The sequence below is a fragment of the Lissotriton vulgaris genome, chromosome 3_1 (assembly GCF_964263255.1).
Source record: "Lissotriton vulgaris chromosome 3_1, aLisVul1.2, whole genome shotgun sequence".
Classification (NCBI taxonomy): Eukaryota; Metazoa; Chordata; class Amphibia; order Caudata; family Salamandridae; genus Lissotriton; species Lissotriton vulgaris.
The window spans coordinates 979074874-979098342 of record NC_141689.1 but is presented as its reverse complement, the minus strand read 5'-3'; the positions used below and the strand labels follow the sequence as shown (position 1 = coordinate 979098342).

Sequence of the window (23469 nt, the reverse complement as noted above, 5' to 3'; positions counted from 1 at the left end):
GGGCTACTCCCTTCGAGACTACCCCTCCCTCCATGCCACCTCAGTACCATCGCAGCTCAGAGGATCACCTGGTCCTTCTCCACCAGGAAGTTTTGGCACTCTTGGATAAGGGTGCCATCGAGCGCGTTCCTGCCCCAGAAGTAGGTTGTGGTTGTTATTCCCACTACTTTCTGGTACCCAAGAAGGACACGGGCCTACGTCCTATCTTGGATCTCAGGAACGTCAACCGGAAGGAGAAGTTCAAGATGTTGATCCTCGCTCACTTCTTGTCTGCTCTCGACCCTGGATACTGGTTGGTAGCGTTGGACTTGTAGTACGCTTATTATCACATCCCCGTCCTGCCGATCCACGGGCATTACCTGCGGTTCACGGTAGGCCCAAGCACTTTTAGTTTACCGTGCTCCCCTTTGGACTTACCAGCGCCCCACAAGGTGTTCACGAAAGTGATGGTGGTGGTCTCAGCTCATCTGCGCAGATCAGGGGTTGCAGTCTTCCCCTATATCGACGACTGGCTATTGAAGGCGAGTTTGGCCCAGGCAGTCGTCTCCCACCTCCAGACTACGGCCGACCTCCTGCATTCGCTGGGGTTCTCCATCAACTTGCCAAACTCGCAACCGATCCCCTCCCAGAAGCTCCTCTTCATCGGAGCGGTTCTGGACACGGCACGGTTTCGGGTTTATCCTCCCAAACAGCTAGTCTGGGATATTCGGGGTATGATTCTGATCTTTCAGCCTCTATCCCGGGTTTCGGTCAGAATGACCTTGAGGCTGCTGGGTCTCATGGCCTCCTGCATCCTGATGGTCGATCATGCCAGGTGGCCTATGCGGACTCTGCATTGGACCTTAAGTTCCAGTGGGGGCAGCATCAGGGGATTCTGTCCGATTGTGTCCAGATCTCTGCGGGCACTGTTTGACAATTGCACTGGTGGCTCACAAAGCAGGATTGGGTCAACGGCAGATCCCTTCCCCAACCAGACCACACAGTGGTGACGGACGCATCCCTTCTGGGATGGGGCGGCCACATGTTTGAGGCGGAGATCAGAGTCCTCTGGTCTCCGGCAGAGTCCGAGCTCCAAATCAACTTTCTGGAGCTTCAGCAATTCGTCTCGCACTCAAAGCATTGCTTCCCTCTGTCTGGGGAAGAGTAGTGAAGGTGTTCACAGACAACACCACCACCATGTGGTCCTGCAACAAAGAAGGAGGGGTGGGGTCGTGGACCCTATGTCAAAAGGCCCTCCGCCTCTGGACATGGTTGGAACATCAGGGCATATCCCTGGTGGTTCAACACCTGGTAGGTTCACTGAACTCCAGGGCGGACGAGCTCAGCCGTAGGTGCATGATGGATCACGAATGGTGTCTACACTCGGAGGGGCTGCAAGGTCTCTTTCATCAGTGGGGAGAGCCTTGGTTAGATCTGTTCGCCACAGATGAGAACGCGCATTGTCAGCAATTCTGCATGTTGGAATTTCTAAGGCAGCACTCGCTCTGCGACGTTTTTCGGCACGAGTGGAGTTTCGGTCTGTTGTACGCCTTTCTGCGTATACCACTTCTGCCCAGAGTGCTTAAGAAGATCAAACTAGACCAGGCCCAAGTCATTCTTGTGGCTCCGGATTGGGCATGAAGAGTCTGGTTTCCTGAGCTGCTTAACATGGCCATCGATCCTCTGATCAAACTGCCTCTTCGGGAGGTTCTTCTGTTGCAGCAGCAGGGGAGGGTCCTCCACCCTAACCTTTCCAGCCTTCACCTTCTTGCGTGGAGATTGAGTGGTGACAGTTGACTTCATTTGACCTGCCTCCCGAAGTTTGATGTTATCTTGGCAGCCAGGCCTCCACTAAGACGGTATACACCTGCTGTTGGAACAAATGTGTGGCATGGCGCACAGCAATGGCTGTGGGTCCCCTTTCTGCCCCTCTTTCTGAGGTTCTCTTGTTTCTCCTTTCTTTGGCCCAGCAGAGCTCTGCTCTGGGCACTATCAAGGGCTATCTTTCGGCCATTTCTGCCTTTCTCAGGCTTCCTGATCAGCCTTCTCTCTTCAAGTCCCCGGTTGTAAATTGTTTCTTAAAAGGCATAACTCATCTCTTTCCTCCTGTTCCCTTTGTTATGCCTCAGTGGGACTTGAATCTGGTCTTGACCTATGTGATGTGCGCTCCCTTTGAGCTGCTTTACAACTGTCCTCTATGACTTTTATCTCTTAAAACTGCATTCCTGGTAGCCGTCACATCTGCCAGAAGAGTGAGTGACCTCCAGGCTCTTTCATCCAAACCTCTTTTTCTGGCTGTAGAGCAAGACAAAGTTGTCCTACGAACTCGTCCATCCTTTCTTCCCAAGGTGGTCACTTCTTTTCACATCGGGCAAACCATCACTTTGCACACCTTCTTTCCGCCTCCGCATCCTTCTAATGAGGAAGAGAGGCTCCACCGTCTGGACCCAAAACATGCGCTTTCTTTATATCTGCATCGCACAAAACAGTTCCGGGCGGATGATCAACTCTTTGTTGGCTACGTGGGTGCCATGAATGGTCGGGCCGTACACAAGAGGACCATCTCTAGATAGGTCGTTTTGTGTATAAAAGTCTGCTATTCTTTATCTAAAAAGGTGCCTCCAATATGGCTACACGCCCATTCCACCAGGGCGACGGCAGCCACTACTGCTTTGAGATGAGGAGTACCTTTGAATGACATCTGTCAGGGAGCTATGTGGGCATCGCTGCACACGTTCTCCAAACATTACTGCCTGGATAGTCAAGTCCGGAGAGACAGCTTCTTTGGCCGTTCTGTTCTCCAGGACTTTCTGGTGTGATCTTGGTTCTCAGACCCACCTCCAGAGTTTTTATTGCTGGGGTATCTATTCTAAGGTAAGGAATCTACAACTATCTGTTTCTTTCAGATGAACAAGTTACTTACCTTTAGTAACGATATATCTGTAAGAAACATAGGTATAGATTCCTTACTGCCCCACCTATACTCCCCGTTCTGCGAACTGATTTCTAGGGTTAAGGACATCCTTTCAGGGCCCTAGTTTTGTGCACCAATGGTCAGTGTCTTGCATGGCTCTGTATTTCTTGCACGGAAAGTCGTGTACAGAACTGACGTCCGCGAACAAGGGCGGGGTCTAAGAAGCTACTGCGACGTCATTCCGGCGGACACGTCACCAACGACGGATGCGTAGCCGACTGACGCCACCTTCCGACGTGCAGAGGTACTGCTGACGAAAATCTTTCTGTATCCAGTCTGACGCCTGGGGGTAATTCTAGGGTAAGGAATCTAGAACTAACCTATGTTTCGTACATATATATATTGTTACCGTAGGTAAGTAACTTGTTCAACAGTTTTCGACCTTCTGCCTTAAGTTTGCAATGTTATTGTGTCAGCCAGGCTTCTCTCTACCAAGACTGTAAATGGCTGCCGTTGGGACAAGTCTGTGGCATGGTGTGTTGAGAAACAAGTTAACTCTCTTTCTGCTCTCTTCTCTCATGTCCTTCTGTTTACCCTTTCTCTTGCCCAGCAGGGATATGCTTTGAGTACGTTAAAGGGCTATCTTTCTGCCATCTAAGTATTTCTGCGCTTGCCAGATCAGCCATGCTTGTTCAAATCCCCTGTGGTGAACAGGTTTTTGAAAGGTTTGCAACACGTTTCCACCTTTTGACCTTCATTTTGCCTCAGCAGGACCTCCATCTTGTCCTTAAATTTCTGATGTGTGCTTCCTTTGAGGCCCTGCACAACTCTCCTCTCAGGCTCCTTACCATCAAACACGGCATTTCCTAGTGGCAATAACTTCTGCCCATAGGGTCTGTGAGCTTCAAGCTTTGCCATCCAAGCCTCCTTACCTGAACATCTACCCAGACAAGCTAGTTTGTGAAACTAGAGCTTCCTTTCTGCTAAAAAGTGTCACTCATCTCTTGGATCGTTCTGTGCATTACGATCTGTTACACATTGGCCAAGAAGCACCCCCTGAGGGTTTGCATGCTCATTCCACCAAAGCTAAGGCTGCCTACAGTGCATTACCATGTGGAGTTCCGGCCTGGATATCTGCCAGGCATCAATGTGGGCTTCTCTACACATGTTCACAAAGCATTACAACCTGGACAGTCAGATCCGTCGGGACGGATGCTTTGCTCGGTCTGTTCTGCAGGTGTTTCTAGTATGAAATAGTTTCGCAGACTGACCTCCAGGGAAGTATTGCTTGGTTATGCATTCCAAGGTAAGGAATCTGAGGCTAGAATTCTCTATCCGGTAAATGAGTTACTTTGGTAACACCTTACCTGGTAGAGACTGTCTAGCCTCAGATTCCTTTCCAACCCACCCATCCTCCTCGCTTTGCAAATGGATTTCTAGGGACAGGGCTGTTCCCCTTTCAGGGCCCTAGATTTGCACACCAGTGGTCTGTGTTCTTTTTGGCTCTGCACTCCTGGTGCGGAAAGTCGTGAAATGAAACTGACGTCAGCGCTCTGTGGTGGTGCCTATATATGCACCACGCACATAACTTCCGGCACAGACAGTGCCATGCAGAGACGTACAACGTCACCTACCAGCGCCCATGGGTACTGCTCACAAAAAATTGCCTGATCCAGTCCGATGCCTGTCAATAATTCTGTGGTAAATCTGTAGCTAGATGGAGCCTCTTACAGATAATGCATTTCCAAAGGTTAGTAACTTATTCTACTCCTTCACCAAGATGCCATCTGACACCACTGAGTTTTCTCTTTTGCTACTATTCTTTCGATCAATTTGTGAGGCTTTCTCCTTTGAAATGTGTAGACTTCAACCTGATTGCTTTTGGTTCCTAGTCAGATCCCAGAATGCTGTGTCATGTGAATTGTAAAATCTCTTTTTAGAACCTTAGTGCAAAGTAATCATCCATGGAAAAGAAGACTGAAAAATATGTAAAAACATTGGTATTCACATTCGGTAACTTGGAAAAATATTAGTCATACTTTTAAATAAGTTCACCTTTGCCATTTATTAACACCTGTGGTATATTACTGCTTTCCCATGCCCATAGCTCGCTCACACATTGTTTTAGATATGTTTGATTAAGAAAGGATGTATGTTTTCATATGTGAAAATGAGTGACTAAACGGGCAAAATACTTAAAAGTGCATTCAAATTCTGAACTGTAACGTGTTATTCAGCATATTCAAACTAAATTATATCTGTTTCTACTACTATTGTATGAAAACGCCTGTCTTCTGTAAAATGATCATAACATTGTTTTACTCTACAGGGCTTTGTCAGTGGCCTAACAGGAATTGTTACAAAGCCAATAAAAGGTAAAAAATATGTATTTTTCAATCAAATACTTACAGTAGTGAACCTAAACATATTGTTTTAATCTGACTACCGCCTCATTATTCCAGCACTTCAACCTTTGAGTAGTCTAGCTATGTTACACACCGTATTCTACTTCATACTCCTTCCTCTTTAATTCTCTGGGTTTTCTTGGTTACCTATTTCAAGATGAAGCAGCCATCTGTTAGCATCCGTATCCAACTGAGAATATTTTCTATTTCTCAACCTCACACTTTACTACCTGTTTCTTTATAATTACTCAGGTAGTGTATTTTCTTCCGTTAACTGCTAGGAACTGATAAATATGCAACTTATCTTTTGTTTTTAAAGTTTGAATCTTTATTATACACCATGGTCAGATTGTATAGAACAGAATCTCACAATGTCTATCGGATATACACTTATGAACAGTACTCCAAACCATTTAGCTTTTCCTTTAGAAGGTGTCTCAATGCCCCTTATGGAGCCCCCGTCTTCTTGAGTAACCACAAAAACCATCCTCACTCAGAGGGGATGAAAGGAAATGTAAATTGTTTGAGAGTCATGCACAAAATGTTTGTGAAACCATAACCACAGTATCTTGTATACATACTGGGTCGATCAGAAACTGAGACTATCTATTTATTTATTTATTTATTTATTTATATTCTTATATAGCGCCTGAATCAATCCCGGCAGGGATATCTCTGCGCTTGCGCTCCTATCAGAAAGGCTCAATCATGATCATGTACTGTTAGCAAAGTGTTTCTTAAGACTGAGTGAATAGATAAGTTTTAAGATTTTTCCTGAAGGATTCTAGATTGGTAATTTGCTTCAGCGTGGGGGGAAGTGAATTCCATAGGACAGGGCCTTTATAGGAGAGGGCACAGCCACCTTGTCTAGTTCTTCTAAACCTTGGGACCTGAAGTAATTGGTGACTGCTGGAGCGTAGAGTGCGTCCAGGGGTGTATGGTACAAACTTTTCCTTCAAGTATCTGGGTCCCGAGTCAAACAGACATTTGTGTATTGTACAACACGTCTTAAATTCTATGCGTTGCCTATTCCAATGCTCTCATTATGTGCTAATGCTTAGGAATGTCCACAATCTGAAAAGGCGAGGAAATCATGGACATGGTTATTGCTACTGCTTTACATGAATAGTTTGAGTATGCACAATGTCATGATATCCCAGAGTTACCACAGCACCTACATTCAGCAGAAGATCTTGTGCTTTGAAGGACAGTTCATTGTAAGCACTATGATTAAAGTGGCAATACAGGTGAATATAGTCATGTTTGATCTACAATTCTCTCCATTTCATACCATCGTCAATTCGTGGAATGATCCTGTGTCAGCCTTCATGCCAGTTGTATGTATTTGGGAAAATTATGCAGTGGTCAGTGCTTTTCTGCTGCAATTTGAGCCTTTGCTGCATTGAAACCCAACTCAGGGTCTGAAACCAAAAATCCACCTCTGTTCTAGTTCAAAGTTGTGGTATCCCAACGTATACATGGCTGCTTACCAGAATAATTTAAGACAGAGCGGAGGTGTGTAAAGAAAGCCCTAGATAACAGAATCAGACTGTTAACATATAAGCAAAGAAAGTTGTAGTCAATACATCTTCCCGCAGATTTCAGAAACTATTCACCCGATATTAGCCTTAATCACTGCTAGTTGGCTTTAGCTGTAACTCTGCCTGATGGATATAACAACATCCAAGTATATTAGGTACCAACAGGCTTGTTGGTGCTAGTCCTGTTTTTCTGCACCTCATCAACATGGTTCTGGATCTCTTTCAGTGCCTCACTGACTAAATTCCTCAGCATTTTGACAGTGAATTGGTTATAATTTCAAGGTTTAATATCTGTTGCAGATGCAGCAAGAAATGCGCTAGTAGAATCCATGTCACATAATGCATCTTGCATCTGGGCTCGCGCAGCGTGTTGTGTAATGGGTGTTTGGAGAGTGTTCGACTGACCCTGGAGGGTACTCCAGGGTCAGGGACTGAAAGCTGGGACCATCTAAGCTGTGTCTAGGCCACGTGTTGGTGGAGAGACAGATCTTCAGTTTCTTACTGAAGTCAAGAACTAAGGAGGCGGTTCTGATTAGAAGGGCAGTGTCAGGAACAGTCGCCAGAATCCACAGGAGCGAAGATAAATCCCCCAACTTCCAAAAAGCAGTCCTCAAATGAGTATCTTGAAACTCACTCCGAGACACTGCTCTCAAAAAGTATGGGGGAATAAAACCAAGGAGTGTCCACCACTCTCCCCATATGATGAGGATTGAGGTCATGTAGAATGGCAGCCAGGGAACGTAGATGCTGGAAGGAAAGAACAATAACCACCCTTATATATCTAGGCAACTTTTAGAACATTCCAAACATTGAGCTGTGTTTATCATCGTCTCACACTCACCAGCGCTCGTCTGGAAGACTCCTTGAAGAGGAGGACCACCAAATATCCCGGTACCTCCTTGTATGTGGCTGGAATGAGGATAGGTTATCGGAATTCTTCCGGGAGGTCTCAAACTGAGGTAACCTTAACTCACATTCATTCACCATTCATTCAACGAACACTGTGGGGGATGGAAAAGAAGGTGAAAACTTGTCTAAACTAAAAGGACAGGGGATTGAGGTGTTTCGACCGGCCAGTTGGTCCCAACGTGGCGGAGCAGATACACACTCACTGAGGTGTGCCGTCCGGCTCCACGGGAGAATATGGAGCGGAACAGCAACTCCCTTGCATGCAGGAAAGGGATCTGAGGTGTTCCACCCGGCCCTGTCAGCTACAGCAGGGCGGAGCAGACACACACTCACTGAGGTGTGCCGTCCGGCTCCACGGGGGAAATATGGAGCGGAACAGCGGCTCCCTCGCAGGAAAAAACAAAAAGGGGAGGATAATAAACAAAAGCCTTGAGCAGCACTGAGACCGTGACAGACTTCGCAGTACTTGATATAAGGCACTTGATATACACAAATGAGGCAAGTGACAACGAGAGGGGTTGGAGGGAAATGCAGCGTAGGGGGAAGCTGCCAATAAAGAAATACCGCTACACCTCAGGAGGATACCGACTCCGTGGGGAGCTGAGTCGAGGACCCGGGCAGCGGAGAACCAAAGCACGGAGACGCCAAAGGAGTAGAAGGGGCGTGGTCACGGAACGAGTCAGTAAGCCAAGCGTTAGGCTACGTGCGAGGCGTTCCTTTAGAGGACTAGGGGAGTGTGTGTAAAGTGCGCCTCCGGTTCCATGATCCGACCCTAAACACAGCTCAAGGTCTCCTTCTTCTCCCTCGAACCCTAACAGCCAGGACATTCCTGGCTTTTGGGACAAGGTAGGGGAAGGCACGACCTCTAGCTCTGGTTTTGCATATGCAGGCGGTGTATGAGAGTAAGAGTCCGGCTGAGCGCAAGTTTCTAGTGGGTGTATGATTGTTGCCCTAGTTGTTGAGGTAGACGGGGCAAGGCTTTTTAGGTGTTTGCCAAGTGTGCGTCTGTGGATGGGGAGCCAGGGAGGACTATGAGGCGTGCCGAGGAAGCCTGAGTTTAAGTCTGGCTCCTGAGTTTTTAATGGTCTGGAGTTTCCTGGTCAGATGGGTGTTGATTCCAAAATGAAGCCTGTTGCCTTGCTGGTGATGAGGAGCTGGATGACAGTTCTAGATGTGCTGGTTTGGAGCTGCTTCAAGCTTTCCTGAGCCTTTTGAGGTTACGGACACAAGAGGTAAAGATTGTGTTCACTTGTCTGGTCATGGCTAGTTGGTTGTCGTACATTATCCAGTGGTCTTTGGGTTGCTGGGCGGTGTGTGGGTCTAAGTTCTGCTGCTTACCAGGTGGAGTTCTACAGTGATGTTTCTCTTCCGAAGAGTATATCTTCCTTTCGGTCCGTATTAAGTTTCAAGCAGTTGATTTTCATCCAGCTGATAACTTTGTACATGCAGGGGATGAAGTTGGCCAGGGCGGTTGTCTTTTGTTGGAAAGGCAGAGGTTGAGCTCGCTGTCCTTTGCGTAGGATATGACGTTGATTCCGTGGTTAAGGATGATGTTGAGTTGGGAAACGTAGGCGTTGATGAGTTTAGGGCTGAGCATTGACCTTCAGGGGGACTCCAAAGATGAGGTTGGCACTAACTGAGTTGAAGGGAGTCAGGTTGAATGACTGCGTGCGATCTCTTAAGAAGGAGCAGGTTTATCGGAGCACAGGGCACTCCTTGAGGTGTTGAGTGAGGATGGGGTGGGAGACTGTGTTTGAGGTGTCTTTCTGTCCATAATTAGTTAGCTGTCATATTGGCAGTGATGAGTGCGTTCTGTGTGCTGTTTTGGGCTGTGTCGAGGAGGTGTCATTGAGGTAAGAGACTAGTTGCTTATTGATGATTCCATTAATTTTGCTGGGTAAGGTAGCAGTAGTTGGCCGGTGTCTTTAAATCTGCTGATGGTTTCTTTAGGAAACAGGAGTACTCTGAGTACTGTGGCAGGCTTCTGGGAAGTTGGCTGTGTTGATCGAATCAGTCATTATTAAGATAAAGGTTGCACTGTAGGGATCAAGTCATTTGGCAAAGATGTGGTGGGGTAGTGGTCCGAGAGCATTCCAGAGTGTATGTACTGCATGGTTGAGGAGGATTCTTCTGTGGTGATGGTGGGCCAGGTAGTCAAGGTGGTTTTCTGCAGGAGGACTGCAGGAGTGATTAGATCTGGTTTAGGTTCGAAGTTTTAGATGTTGCTGATCTTGCTGAGGAAAAGGAGGGACATCTGGGTGCAGAGGTCCTGTGAAGGGGCTAAGCAAGTTGAACTACCTGAAAAAGAGGAGTCCTTCACAATGGAGAAAATGTCCTTGGTGCCAATGGTATTATTTCTGATGTGATCCGTGAGAGTGGGTCTTTTGGTGTCTCCGATTTGCTGATGAATTCTTCTGAGGGCTTACCTTATGTGCTTCTATCCGTGTCGTTATGGCTCAACCTCCATTTGCGATTGATCTGATTGCAATGGTGTTTGGTGGTGATGAATTCTGATGACATGATGCCACTGACTGCAACTCCTTTTTATTGATTCATCCTAAACTATGGAGAAGTGGAGAAGTGTGGCTCACCGGTTAGAGGAGGCAGACCCGGACGCAGAGGTCAGACCTAGGACCAGGGTTCAATCCCCGACGCGGCAGGATCTTGAGCTCAAAAATATCCACGGACTCGATAATTCTCGCCTCGGTGCCTACTCGAATCATGGGTTCACACTCTGCAACTCTGGGCAATAGCTTGCTTAATCTCCACTACGGCCTACCGCGATGGGATGCCTGGCTTTCACCTTGGGGATGCCCAGTAGGGGTTATCTTGCAGGGAAAAGCCAGGACGGGTCCAGGCAAGCGCCTTGAGCCCTTACGGTGAAAGGCGCTATATAAGAACGTATGATTTACGATTTATTTATTTAAACTATCACTGTGTAGGCGGCTGTGAGAAATTGGGGTGCTGGTTGACGTGTGGTCTGAGCCCTTCTCAAGCAGCAGCCCCAAACTCTGTATGGGTCAACCGTAAAAGTCACTCAATTATCCTGTGCTTAATCCACTGGTAATTTGGTACAAAAGCAGTCAGGCTTAACTTGGAGGCAGTGTGTAAGGTGTGGCCAAAATGGCAGCTGTGATGTTCGCAACCTAGCGAGCTCCCAAGATGTGCCCATTGGAAGTAAACCGCCTACCGATCTCCCCGGACCAGCAACAAAGATCCTTCTCACCCCATTGGGACCAGGTAGAGGGCACCTGGAGCCCAGGCAGCCATATGCGTCACCCGCCAATGTACTGCGGCAGTCGAGGCCTCTGCTGCAGGACCCACCTTCCAGGTATCAGAGTAGCTGCAGGCCAGGGCTGAGACGAATTGTAGGGATTTGGGGTGGTGAGCAGCATTGCAGCGAAGTGCTGCCAAGACTGCTGCACAGAGGGCGCCTCAGGAGGAGAACATTGCTGGTGTGCTCTCGGCTTTTCCACCCATGGACCAACCACATAAAGTGGTACTGAGGCATAGGCAGGGGCCTGCACGACAACAGGAACCTTGTGCAGAGCGATTGCCCCGAGGAAGCACCATTAATAGACCTGCAACATATCTGACAGGTGGCTGACTTGCGCATAGCTGCCTCTTGCTACTGGAAGCCTTGGGGAGGCAAACGGCCTCACCTTCAGGAGAGCACAAGAAGGCAGACCTGGGGTGGGTTTGGAACTCTTGCTTCAGGGGCAGTAATATGTTAGTGCATTGCCTCTTTTGCACCCTCCCCTGCCCCCTCCAGCAGCAGCATGAGGCTCCAGTAGAGCGGCCTTGGAACTAAGGAGTAATTGCCACTAGGGAACCCCATAGAGGTGCCTTGGACTGCTGCCCCCAACGAAAGGGGACTAGAACCTATCAACTCGGAGAAGGCCCATTAGTTCTTCTGGGTCATATTAGGGGCCACCTGCCGCAGCATTGGACAGGCGCCTCCCATGGTACGACCAAGGTTCCCAAAGACTGGTGCGGAGAACCAAATACGCTCCACTAGCTTGATGTGTGCATTGGTGACTGGACTGCTCAACCCCCCTCAGGGCAGTTCTGGATGCTCCTGCAAGACATTAAAGATGTCATACAGACACTGGAGCCTAAGTTGAGTGTGTTTACATGTAAAATAGGGCTTTTGCGTGCAGACCATAGAAAGCTTGTAGATCGTGTAGATACTACAGAATCCACAATGGCTCCTATACAACCAACGGTGACTGACATGTAATCGCAGATACAAGAACTGCGGAATGCTGTGACTACCATTGATGCGAAAGCTTATGACGCAGAAGGCCATTCTATGCGCAATAACATGTACATTGTGGCCTACCAGCTGAACGCAGTGAGTTTTACCTTGAGGACTGGCTGGCAAATGCGATCTTGGAAGGAAAAATGTCACACTTTTTCGCTGTGGAATCGAGTGCCCACTAGAAAACACTTGCCTGGAGCCCTCTTAGACCAGCGGTGGCACAGCTGTTTACTTACAGAGAAAGGGATCACATCTTGCAAGTCTCAAGGAGCCATGGCCAGTGGCAGGTGGGCAGTGGGAGACTCTCTATATTTCCAGCTACATGAAGGAGGTTCATAAACATAGTGAATCTTTTCTTCACTTCAAACGACAGCTCTGGTAACTTGACATCAAATACTAACTTATATTCCCTGCCAAACTTCGAGTGCTAGACTCAGGAAAGACCTCGCTGTCAGAGGTGCGCGACTGGCTAGAAAGTTAAGAAAGAGGTAACGATGGACGGTTAGCCGGGGCTACAAGATGGCTGGGAACAACAGAAAGCATGGTGTACGCCACGTAGAGCCATGAGGGATTAGCCATCACTGGGACAAGGAGCTAAAGAAAGAGACATGATGGTGGCAGAACTCAAACAACATGGACAGACAAAGGTGACATCTGAAAGAGACACGTTAATGATAGATTCCTTACCTTATAATATCCCCAGGCATCAGACTGGATCCAGAAAGTTTTCGTCAGCAGTACCCCTGCGCGTTGGAAGGTGGTGTTGTGCGGCTCCGCGTCCCTCGCTGCCGGCGTAGGCGCCGAGATGACGTCACAGAGACTACTTAGGTGCCACCCATGCGCGCTGACATCAGTTCTTTCTTTTTCCGCGCCAGAGCACGTACCCTACTCATTTTTTGTCTTAACTTTTGAGACTTTTTTGTCTTCCATTTGTGAGTCTTTGCATCCTGGTGCCGCATAGGGATGCCTGGATTTAAATCCTGCAGGATCATGACTCCCTGTCATGTTCCGACTGTATGGCCATGACTCCGAAGTCGAAGTCTTCACACTCTGAATTGGGTAGGAGACGTCATAAGAAGTCGTTGAAGAAGCGTTTCCGCTCTCCGACGTCCCCCCGTTTTTCTACGGGCGTGGACGAGGGGGCCAGGGGTCCCACCCACGCGGCTCCTTTGGAGCCTGTGAGTCCGATGGCCTACTCACCTTATCCGAGTCCATCGGCGACTCCTGCCCAGGTGGAAGATTTTCTTGCTGCCTTGGACCGCCTTTTCAGGCCTCGGGCTCCCGCCGGCGTGCCTTCGGGCCCGCGGTCCCAGCTGAGGGCCCTTCCTTGCCTCAGGGTCCATTGCCGGCGCTGCCCCCAGCACCGCAAGGTCCTCCTCCATCCCCGGCTTTTTTGAAGTAGGCAGTAGAAGGGTTCAGTCTTGTTTCTGTAGGCAAAGCATTACAAATCCTAGGTGCCATTCCCGAGAAGGTCCGCTTGTACTTTTTCATCTTGGCAAATCGTTGTGTTTCAGTAGAAGATTACTGGAGCTTCTAGAGGACCTATTACCAGCAGAGAGCTCCAGTTTCTGGGCTAGATAGCTCGGAGTGTTGTGATGTAAGGCCTTGTGTGTCATACATGCAATTTTCAAGTGAATTCTAGCTTCGAACGGTAGCCAGTTCAGGGCTCTAAGGTCTGGGGAGAGATGTGTGTGTTTCTTTTTGAACCTGTGATGAGTCTTGCAGCTGAGTTGATAGCGGCTCTTAACGGGGCTGTCGTCGATCTGGGGAGGCCGCACAGGGCTACAGCCCCATATTCCACTCTTGGGATTACTAGGGCTTGACCTGCTTGTTTTAAGTCGTTTGCTGGCAGGAAGGGTGTCAGGCTTCTTAAGGTGTTCATGTGAAAATTTGCCCCTTTTGTGGAGGCGCTGATATATTTCTGCATCTTTAGATTTCTGTCCAGTGTCACACCCAATGATTTTGCTGATTCAACAATAAGTGGTAGTCGTTTGAGTGCTGTTAGGTGCTTCATCCAGTCAAGGATGTTGGACGATTTGTTGGGGGGGTGGGGTGCGATTAAGAGGAATTCCGTTTTGAGAGAGTTTAGTTTCAAATGGTTTTCGGACAACCATGCTTGAGTTTTTTGTAGCGTTGAGTTGAGAGATTTGATATCCTCAAGTGAGTGGATCTTGATGTAGAGTTGGGTGTTGTCTACATACATGTGAATACAGACATTGGAGAGACTGAGAAGTTTGGTGAGAAGCTCCATGAAGATGTTGAAAATGGTGGGTGAAAGGGAAGAGCCGTGCAGTCCTCCTAACGTGACTTGGATAGCGTTAGGCAAGGATTGATGGACCTTGACTCTTTGAGGTCTATTTTGGAGGAAAGAGGTAAACCATGAAATCTGATAGAGACTACTAGCCGCAGATTCCTTATCGTAGAATTATCCCCAGGCGTGAGACTGGATCCGGAAAACTTTCTTTGCCACAGTATCTCTGCACGCAATCGGCAGTACCACATGATTCCGTCCTGACGTCGTCCGCGGTGTGACGTCGGCGAGGTCACATAAGCCCCACCCCGGCGCCAGACATCAGTTTTTTCCTTTTCCGCGTGCAACCTGGATTCGGTTCGTGCTCCGGGCCTGTGTAGGCCTTTCCCTTTCGCTATTGCGTGTGTTTGTGGGAACAGTGTGCAGCTGCCCTTGGGCTTTAAGACGTACTCGTCTTGTGGACGGCTGATGTCGACAACGTACCCTCACCTCATTTGCATGTGGTGCTTGGAGGAACATCACGACTCCTCTGATTGCGAGACGTGCCAGCAGTTGAAGCCGAAGTCGCGACGGGAGCGCCGGATGAAACTTCTATCGGTTCGCATGTCCAGATTGGCTTCTTCACCTTGTTCAGCTTCTGCTGAAGCTTTTCGAAGCCGTCGTCGTCCTCATCCCTCTCCTAAGCCGCAAGAGCGTCGCTCCCCTGTTGTTAAGTGTCGCAGTTTGTCCCCGAGGGCTGGTTTCCGGCCTGTCGGGGCGTGGGCTCTCCGCGGGTGAAGCGACCCGCTATCCACCGTTTCCCGGTGAGCGGGAGTCGAGAGCCCAGATGGAGACGTATGCGGCGGCTTTGCAGACCTCGCTGGCTTCTCCTCCTTCCCCTCCTGGGACGTCGGCGGAACCTTGCCCTGTGCGTGGCCCTCCGCGGCGTCACCAGCGGCTATGGCCCTGGCGCCGACTGGTTCGGATCCAGGCTCGGAGAATGTGGTGCCGTTGGGGTGTGGCCCTTTGGGGGTCCCTCCTTCGGACCACGGCGCTCCGGCTAAGCTGCAAACTCCTGTGGGAGTCCCTGTGGTGTCGCGGGAGGTCACCGTGGCTCGGGTCGCATCTCCGAGCCCCCCTCAGCCCTTTGAACAAGCAGCAATTCTGTCTGAGGCCGAGGTGACGTTGCTGCTGCGTCTGCAGCTGCTGGCCCTGGTCCCAAGGGCCACTGCTAACAACTTTAAAAAAGTGAGTCAGCCCTGTGGTGGAAGACGCATTATAGATAGTGTGAATTAATTCACCGAAATGCAAGGGAAAATCCATATTTAATAAAGCATGCACCTCTGTGCGGGTGTTCGCCACGTGAAGGACAAATGTTTCACGTGCAGATGTGAGGGTGACTTCTTTCTGAGACAATAGAGCTCTTATACGACTCATCTTGTTGAACTCTGCTTTCAAGGTCGGAAAAGGACATTACATTTTTACAACAAACTACACGCTCACTGACCGTAACCACATAAGGAATTCCGGCTACCATCCCACAATAATCTTCATTATTTAAAAGTAAATAACTCCAGTTTGCCAGTAATGTGAATGTGGGTATGATAGCAGGTGCTGGTGTACCTTTCAAAATACAGGCTAAATTTGGCTCGTTCTGGTTACAAGAGCCATGTAATTGGATATTTCTACTCATTAATGAGTAATCTGGTGTTGTAGTGCAATCCTTACCATTCAGGTAAACCTCTTTTCCCTCCCTAAGGCGCCTATAGGTAAAAGGTAGCGACCAAGCTTCATGAAGATAGGCGGTGCCCAGAGGTTCATATCTGCCTATTGCATAGTACTTCATACAGGCCTCAAATTTGAAAAGGGGAAAAGGTAAAGTTATTAACCCGTAGATAAGCCACGTAGCAGAATTTGTCTCAGCCACAGAAAATGGTAACGGTTCTAACTTTTCAATATGTAACATAGAAAAAGTTACATCTTTCATAGACATAAAACGTTGCTTTTCAGTCAAATTAAACGGGGTAAATAACGATGAAGTATTCATGTAGTGCCATGGCACTTTTCCAGATTTCAAGGTCTGCAAGGTCCATGCAAACTGCATAATAGAACACAGTTGATTTTGGCCATGGTCCAAAACAGACACATTTTCTTGCACAATATCAACAACAGATGAAACAATATTATCTAACGTTTAAATGCGAGAAGAAAAGCGCGTTAATGCTATTATCTACAACTGCTAGCACCTTTTCTAAATTTGCTTGTTCTATTGCTCTAATGCGGGAAGCCGCCTCAATTTAGGACAGTTTCCAGACTTCGTTGTAAATAGCATATATACCTTTTAGATCTGCCGGAAACTGGGCCTTTCACAAAATCATTTAGATCAACATCGTCAGTCAATTTAGATAAATGCAGCATAACTGATGCCAAAGTGGAATGTTTGAGCCAACTCTGACATAATTTGCCTACAGAATAGGTAGTCACAGAATTGCCACTTTCAAAACGGGGATCCACCCTGACCTGTGTGTAGCCTGGAGCTAAACCCAGAAAACGATGCTGGCAAGAATCTGCACTTTTGTGCCACAGCAACCAACCTTTAGGATCCAAACCGGATATGTTAAAGGTAGAATTCAGTAACAGAGTCTGTAATTCTCTGATGGAAAACTTGGTATTATTATCCCAACCAGAATATTCTTCTAATTCAGGAAAAGATGGAGCATTTAATTTTTTTAGTAGTAGCCAATCCAAAGCAAGTTGTTTGTGAAATTGTAGCATTCAAAAACAACATATGGTTCGGGATGAGGCATGCACAACCTCAAACAGATTTAAGATCAATAGTATCTTTCCACAGCTCGTAGCCCCCAACAGCCAATTGGTCTAAAAAGGACTTCGAATACAATAATTTTGTGTGGGTAGGTCGAACCTTGGAAGTGGATTTTTCAGTCATATTGAAATAAAATGCATTGGGATTTGACTGATTAAAAACAGTAAAATAAGTTAATCTTTTTAACCCCTTCAGCGCGGCGCGAATTTTCGCGCTGTGCTGAAGGTTCTAATGAGCCTATCGGCTCAAGACGGAACGGTTCCGTCATGAGCACAGCTCAACCGACGCTCATGACGGAACCGTTCTGTCATGAGCATGGAAGGGGTTAAAAGAGAAGCGGAACTGCCTTGTACAGGAGTGGGAAAATGTTCCCGTTGTGTATAATTAACAGTATTCCTCCTGGTATTAGCTTTATGCAGGTAATGATTGCCAAAGTGTTGGTAGCCAACCAAATCACCATAATTTGCAGAATCTAAATACAAATCTTCAGCATCAAAGGCAGCATAATATTTCAAATCAGAAAACAAAGCTTCTACGGCCTGAACATCCCAATCATCAGAACGTATATTTTGTTTAATTACATTCCCCCATAGAAACCCTTCAGACATTTGGGACATTTATAACTTCTGTGGGCCCGTGGATTTGAAATCTAATCATATCCCACACAATCCCATCTAAGACTGGCCAAGCAGTGATGTTTACAAAAGCCAGGTCCCTCTTCAATCTGTGTGATGAGTGTAGGAGAGTAGGGTCTGCAATCCTATGATCACCCAGATTTTTTTGCTTTTGTTTCACTGGTTTACGACTTTCTCTGGCTGTGGGCCTGCCAATCAGACCCACAGCCTGGCTGTTCTCTTTCTAAATTACCTCATGTACCCTAGGTGCATCTACCAATTGGTACTGGGCCACCTTATCAGACCCTGTAACTCAGGGCATAGGTGTACCCAGGGCTGCCAGGGGCTGCAGCACGTATTGTGCCACCCCTGGCTGGCCTCCTAAATTTGACACAACTGGCTGCATGACAGCTGGGGCAAAGTCGTGTAATCACCCTTTGCTGTAGGTATAGTATACCTATACCTAACCCTAAAATGGACACACAGATTCCTATCAGTCACTCCTATGGCAGGCCTTGACAATCCTGAAGGCAGAGTGCTTGGAATCGTGTGAGATGGTGCTCTGGCATGAGCTGAGCCTGTCTGCAGCTTGCGGAATCAAGTCCTAATAGCTGTTCCATGATATCGCATACCATATACTCTTAAGTGCATTATAATCCTCGCGGTTAAATGCTATCTTTGGTATTGCTTTATCAAAACATGTCGAGTAAGGTGTCATACGAATTGGAATACTAACCCCTCGCCAATTCTGGCGACGGGGTTAGCATTCCACCCTTCTAGAGGGACACGACATGTATGTAACTGTGAACCCCGGTTAAAGTTAACTAAAGCCTCAGCTCCACAAAATGGATGCTGCCACCACAGACACGAGTCTGACCCCCTGCAGCTGGGAGTCCTTCCAGCGAGGGGAGCCTGGACAAAGGGTTTCCTGTCAGGGGCGGTGCTAGCACCGTCCCAGACATGGTTTTGTGTATCCTGGGTAGGCAGGGCTTTACAGGAAGGTGACTGCTGAGTGGCACCCCGGTGCTCACTACGCATAGGCCGGTCTGAACCAGTTCCAGGGGCACACCAGCCCCTGGCCTGGGGAAGCCCGGCATGGCTGAGGGGTGTAACCACCCCCCACCTAGTCCCACCCATAGGCAGGACCTAGTCACCGGGTCAGCCCCCTTTTTTAGTATAAAGATGGGAGCGGGCCCCCTGTTAAAATTAGATCATCTTTGGAATCAAGATACCACTTTCTTCAAAAGGACTTCACGATTTCTTCTTCAAGATTCTCCCTTGTGGCTAAGGAGTAGTCACCCTGCATCCGCAGGCACCATCCTAAAGAACACTGCGGTCTGCTGCAAGTCCTTCATCACGAATCCGACGACCCAGCTCGACGAGACCCGGCTTCCCTGGCACCTCTGACCTCTACTCACCTCTACAGCCCAGCTGAGAACCGTGAGTGCGACGAGACCTCAAGGGACCGACGATCGCCAAGACTGCACGACATCTTTACTGCAAGCCCACCGTGTCCTCCACTGGTGAGTGCTTTGGGGTCCGAGAAGCCCCGACCCTGCGCAGCTCCAGCACCCAAGATCAGCCCCCCTGCATCTCCACGATCTGCGTGGGGCCCTTCTGCTGTTTGCTGTGCACCGCGTTGTTTGGCTACTAGCCGGCTGGCTTGTGGCCCTCTGAACGACGCCCAACGACTTCACGACTGCTGGTCTGGTTGCTCCAGGCTGGCCTTTGCTTCCTTCTTCAAGAGAGGCACCCCGGACCCTCCTGGTCCACTCCAGACGCCATTTTAGGTCCACCGCGTGGGCTTGAATTTGCCAAGGCTTTGTTGCCCAATCCTGGGTCCAGCGACGCCGACAGCTTCTATCTTCGTGGGACAGCTCGATCCTCCATCCTGGTCGCCGACAACGCCTCCTGGTCCGTGAGATCTTCGAGTCAAGCGTCACCCACTCACCTAGTCGAGGTGGCTACCATCCGGTGCCCTCCTGGTGCCCACTGACTACTGGCTAGTAGTCTCGAACTTGGTCCCCTCTGCTTTCAGGTGTCATCTATCTTCAAGATCCAGGCTTGGATCCGACTGAACTTTCTTCACTGGTCACCGGCCAGCATCTTTTCTTCCGGCTCCTGGTCCGTCTACGAGGATTCCCGACGTCTTTTCAGACCTATGCAGCTGCAGCCCCTGGGCTAGGTAACTTCGGCATTTCGGTGCCCCAGCATAGCCTCACTATCCAAGGGTCAGAATCTACTTTCGTTTTCTCCCTACCAGGTCGGGTTCGCCCGAGAACACTAACTTTCTAATTCCTAGCTACCATAGACTTTTGTCCCGCATCTCGCGTGAGAGTGCACACACTGCACCCGAGTCCCCTAGGCCTCCTAGACATAATCTAACGATTCCCTAGTCAAGTCCTAGCGATTCCAAAAGCTATTAGTACTGTACTTACCTGCTAGGAATTTCGCATTCCACTTTCAGAGTATATGGTTTTCCGTGCCCCTCGGGCATTTGTATATACTGTGCTAACTTAAGTATTTTTGTAAGAGTTTTTGTTTGTGCTTAGTACCCTGTCCTCATAAAGAGTACAGGGCTGTTGTGATCTTTAAATAAATAACTGTTTATTTTCATAACACTTGTGTGGTGTCCTTTCACTTGGTATTCAAGGGGTATATGTGTGGTAAACAGCTGGCTTAACGCGCCCTCTCGAGTCTTTAGCCTTAGACTGCTCGTATCCACGCTACTAGGATAGCTGGTCTATAAGGTTGACTTACAACCAATCATCAATAAGGGTTGCTGGACTGATACATAGTGTTCACTAGAATAGTGAGCACTGCATATCAGGCCACCTTCTCACATTGGTGAGCAGCGGTTGGGATTTGAGCTTGCTGTTGTTTTACCACACGTATCCTAAGAATATCTTGTTGAAAGATCACATAAGTACTGTTAGGTACACATAACTAAAGCTTAGAATACTCTGAGTTCTACTGAACCAGCTGTTGTAGCTCCTCAAGGCTTAGCACACCTTGGCTGCAACTCTTAGCAAGGGATCAGTAGGTAAACACATAGTGTAGGTAGGTGCATCACTTACACCACACTAGAAACAGTATGTCGGACAAAGGAGGAAACACTGAGGTTCCCCTTGTGTCAGTTGACCCTCCACAGGTCATCCCTTCAAGATATACTGCGCTTAGCTTCCATGAGTTACGACAAGTGTGTACCTCTAGGAAGATTAAGCAGGGGTCTAACCCCACAACTGCCTTTCTGATTGGTCTCTTAGAGACTCATGATGCAAGAAGGGCTGGTAACCCAGACCCTTCTAATTCAGATGGCAACATGCCCTCCTTACAGGGTCCCTTTGATGCCCAGGACCATCCTCTTCAGGAAGCAGATGATGCTGATGATGAGGATGATGATTTGGTATCAGGGGATGAGGCAGAAAAGGAACAGGTAGAAGTCAGCAGACTAACCAGGTCCAACTTAAGCAGACATGAGATGGGCACTAGGGGACCCTTGGGGCCACTCTCAGGTCAGCTTAACATTGGGAATGGACGAGATAGATCTCTATCAAGAGGCTCTATCAGATCCCTTCATACCAATGGCTCTCAACGTTCCTCTCAAAGGGGAATGACATCTCCCCAGAGGAGAATGTATGAAGCTAAGGAAAAGGCAGCCAATCTGAGGATTGAAAGGGAAGAACTTGCCCTGGCCAAAGAGAGGCTTGCCTTTGCTAGAGAGCAACAATTGAGTGGGACAGTCCCCACTGGTGGCAGCATTGTACCTAGCAATAGGGAAAGGAGTTTTGATACAAAACACCTTGGTAAGATAGTGCCCCCCTTTAAACAAGGGGATGACATCCACAAATGGATTACTGCTTTGGAGAGGGCCTGCACTGTGCAAGGTGTTCCCCCAAGTCAGTGGGCAGCTATCTTGTGGCTCTCCTTTGAGGGTAAAGGAAGAGACAAGCTCCTCACCACAAGGGTGGAGGATGCTAATGATTACCAAGTCTTGAAAAATGCACTGGTTGATGGGTTTGGCCTAACCACTGAGCAGTACAGGGTGCTGTTCAGGGATACCCAGAAAACTCAGTCTCAAGATTGGGCTGACTTTGTGGATTGTGCCACTAAGGCTTTTGAGGGCTGGTTGCTGGGCAGTAAGGTTACTGATTATAAAGGATTGTACAATTTGATGATGAGAGAGCAAATTTTAAACAATTGTCAGAACCAGTTGTTGCATCAGCATCTTGTTGACTCAGATCTGACCTCTCCCCAAGAATTGGGAAAGAAGGCAGACAGATGGGTTAGAACAAGAGTTAAACAGAGCCAGGGCCAGAATCAAGGTGGTCAGAAGAAAGCAGACCAGAAGGGTAAGGATTCGAAAGGGGAACAAAATGACCAGAAGTCTTCGACAGGTCCCCAACAACCCAAAGAGGGTGGGGGTCAGGCTCCCCAAAAGAAGAAAGAAGGCCAATCTAAAAGGTGGTGCCAATACTGCAAAAGTAAAACTCACTGGTTTAGTGAGTGCACCAAGAAAGGAGGAGGGCAGACTCCTGCCACTGCAGCCCCTAAGGCACCTGTGCCCCCTAGTACAGCCAGCAGTGGTAGTGCACCTCCCAAGGGTTTAGTAGGGTTAACCCTGGGTTCTGAGGGGAGTGACAACTTAGTTGGCACCCTCACTCAGGCTGTCCTTGTCAGTACAGGGGATATGGATATGTCCCCTGACATAAGTCCCAATACTTTGGGCAAATACAGACAGACACCTTTTATTAATGGAAAAATGGCTCAGGCCTATAGGGACACTTGTGCCAGTGTCACAATGGTGACACCTAGCTTTGTGGACCCTGGACAGATCATGCCAGGTACAGAATTCCTGGTGACCAATGCAAGCAATGTCACTACCAATCATAGTATGGCAATTGTAGCTTTCTCCTGGGGAGGGGTAACTGGCCAAAAGAAGGTTGTAGTTAGTTCAGACCTCCCAGTGGATTGTTTGTTGGGCAATGATTTGGAGTCATCACAATGGTCAGAAGTGGAGCAGAGGACTCATCTGGAAATGTTAGGTTTGCCAGCACATGTGTTTGCTGTGACTAGGTCACAGGCCAGAAGATGCCCCACTGAACAGGTGCTGGATCCTGGAACAATGGACCAGACACCTTCCAAGAAAAAGAGCAGTAGGGTTAAGGCTGTGCCTTCCCCCTTGCCCCAGGTTGTGGATCAAGTCTCAGAGGAGGCTGACCTGCAGGAATTGAGGGAAACTGAGCCTAGAGAGTTTGAACTTGATCAAGTTGAATTCTTGGGTTCAGGGGGACCCTCAAGGGAAGACCTGGGGAAGGACCAGTTAGGCTGCCCTTCTCTTGAACCCCTCAGACAGCAGGCTGCTGCTGAGGCTGCTGGGAACGCCACAGGTACCCACAAGGTATACTGGGAAGATGGACTCCTGTACACTGAGTCAAGAGACCCCAAGCCTGGCATGACCAGGAGGCTGGTTGTACCCTTGTCTCAGAGAGGTTTCCTACTTACCTTGGCCCATGAGATTCCCTTAGCAGGACACTTAGGCCAGACAAAGACTTGGGACAGGCTTGTCTCACACTTTCACTGGCCTCACATGAATGAGGATACCAAGGAGTTTTGTCGCTCCTGTGTCACTTGCCAAGCCAGTGGTAAGTCAGGTGGCACAACAAAGGCCCCCCTTATACCAATGCCTGTGGTGGGGGTGCCCTTTGAAAGAGTGGGGATTGACATTGTTGGTCCAATGGAACCCCAGACAGCATCAGGGCACAAGTTTATACTGGTGGTAGTGGATCATG

General features: G+C 48.4%; 1 protein-coding gene across 4 annotated transcripts in view; it reads left to right on the top strand.

Moving 5' to 3' along the window:
- The window catches only part of VPS13A (vacuolar protein sorting 13 homolog A), a 2146181-nt gene that overhangs the window by 1866884 nt on the left and 255828 nt on the right, over positions 1–23469 (top strand). For all 4 annotated transcript variants that reach the window (XM_086961343.1, XM_086961342.1, XM_086961345.1 and 1 more), the window contains one exon: positions 5223–5268. In XM_086961343.1, coding sequence (XP_086817469.1) covers positions 5223–5268 — 46 coding nt within the window. The remainder of the gene's footprint in view (positions 1–5222; positions 5269–23469) is intronic.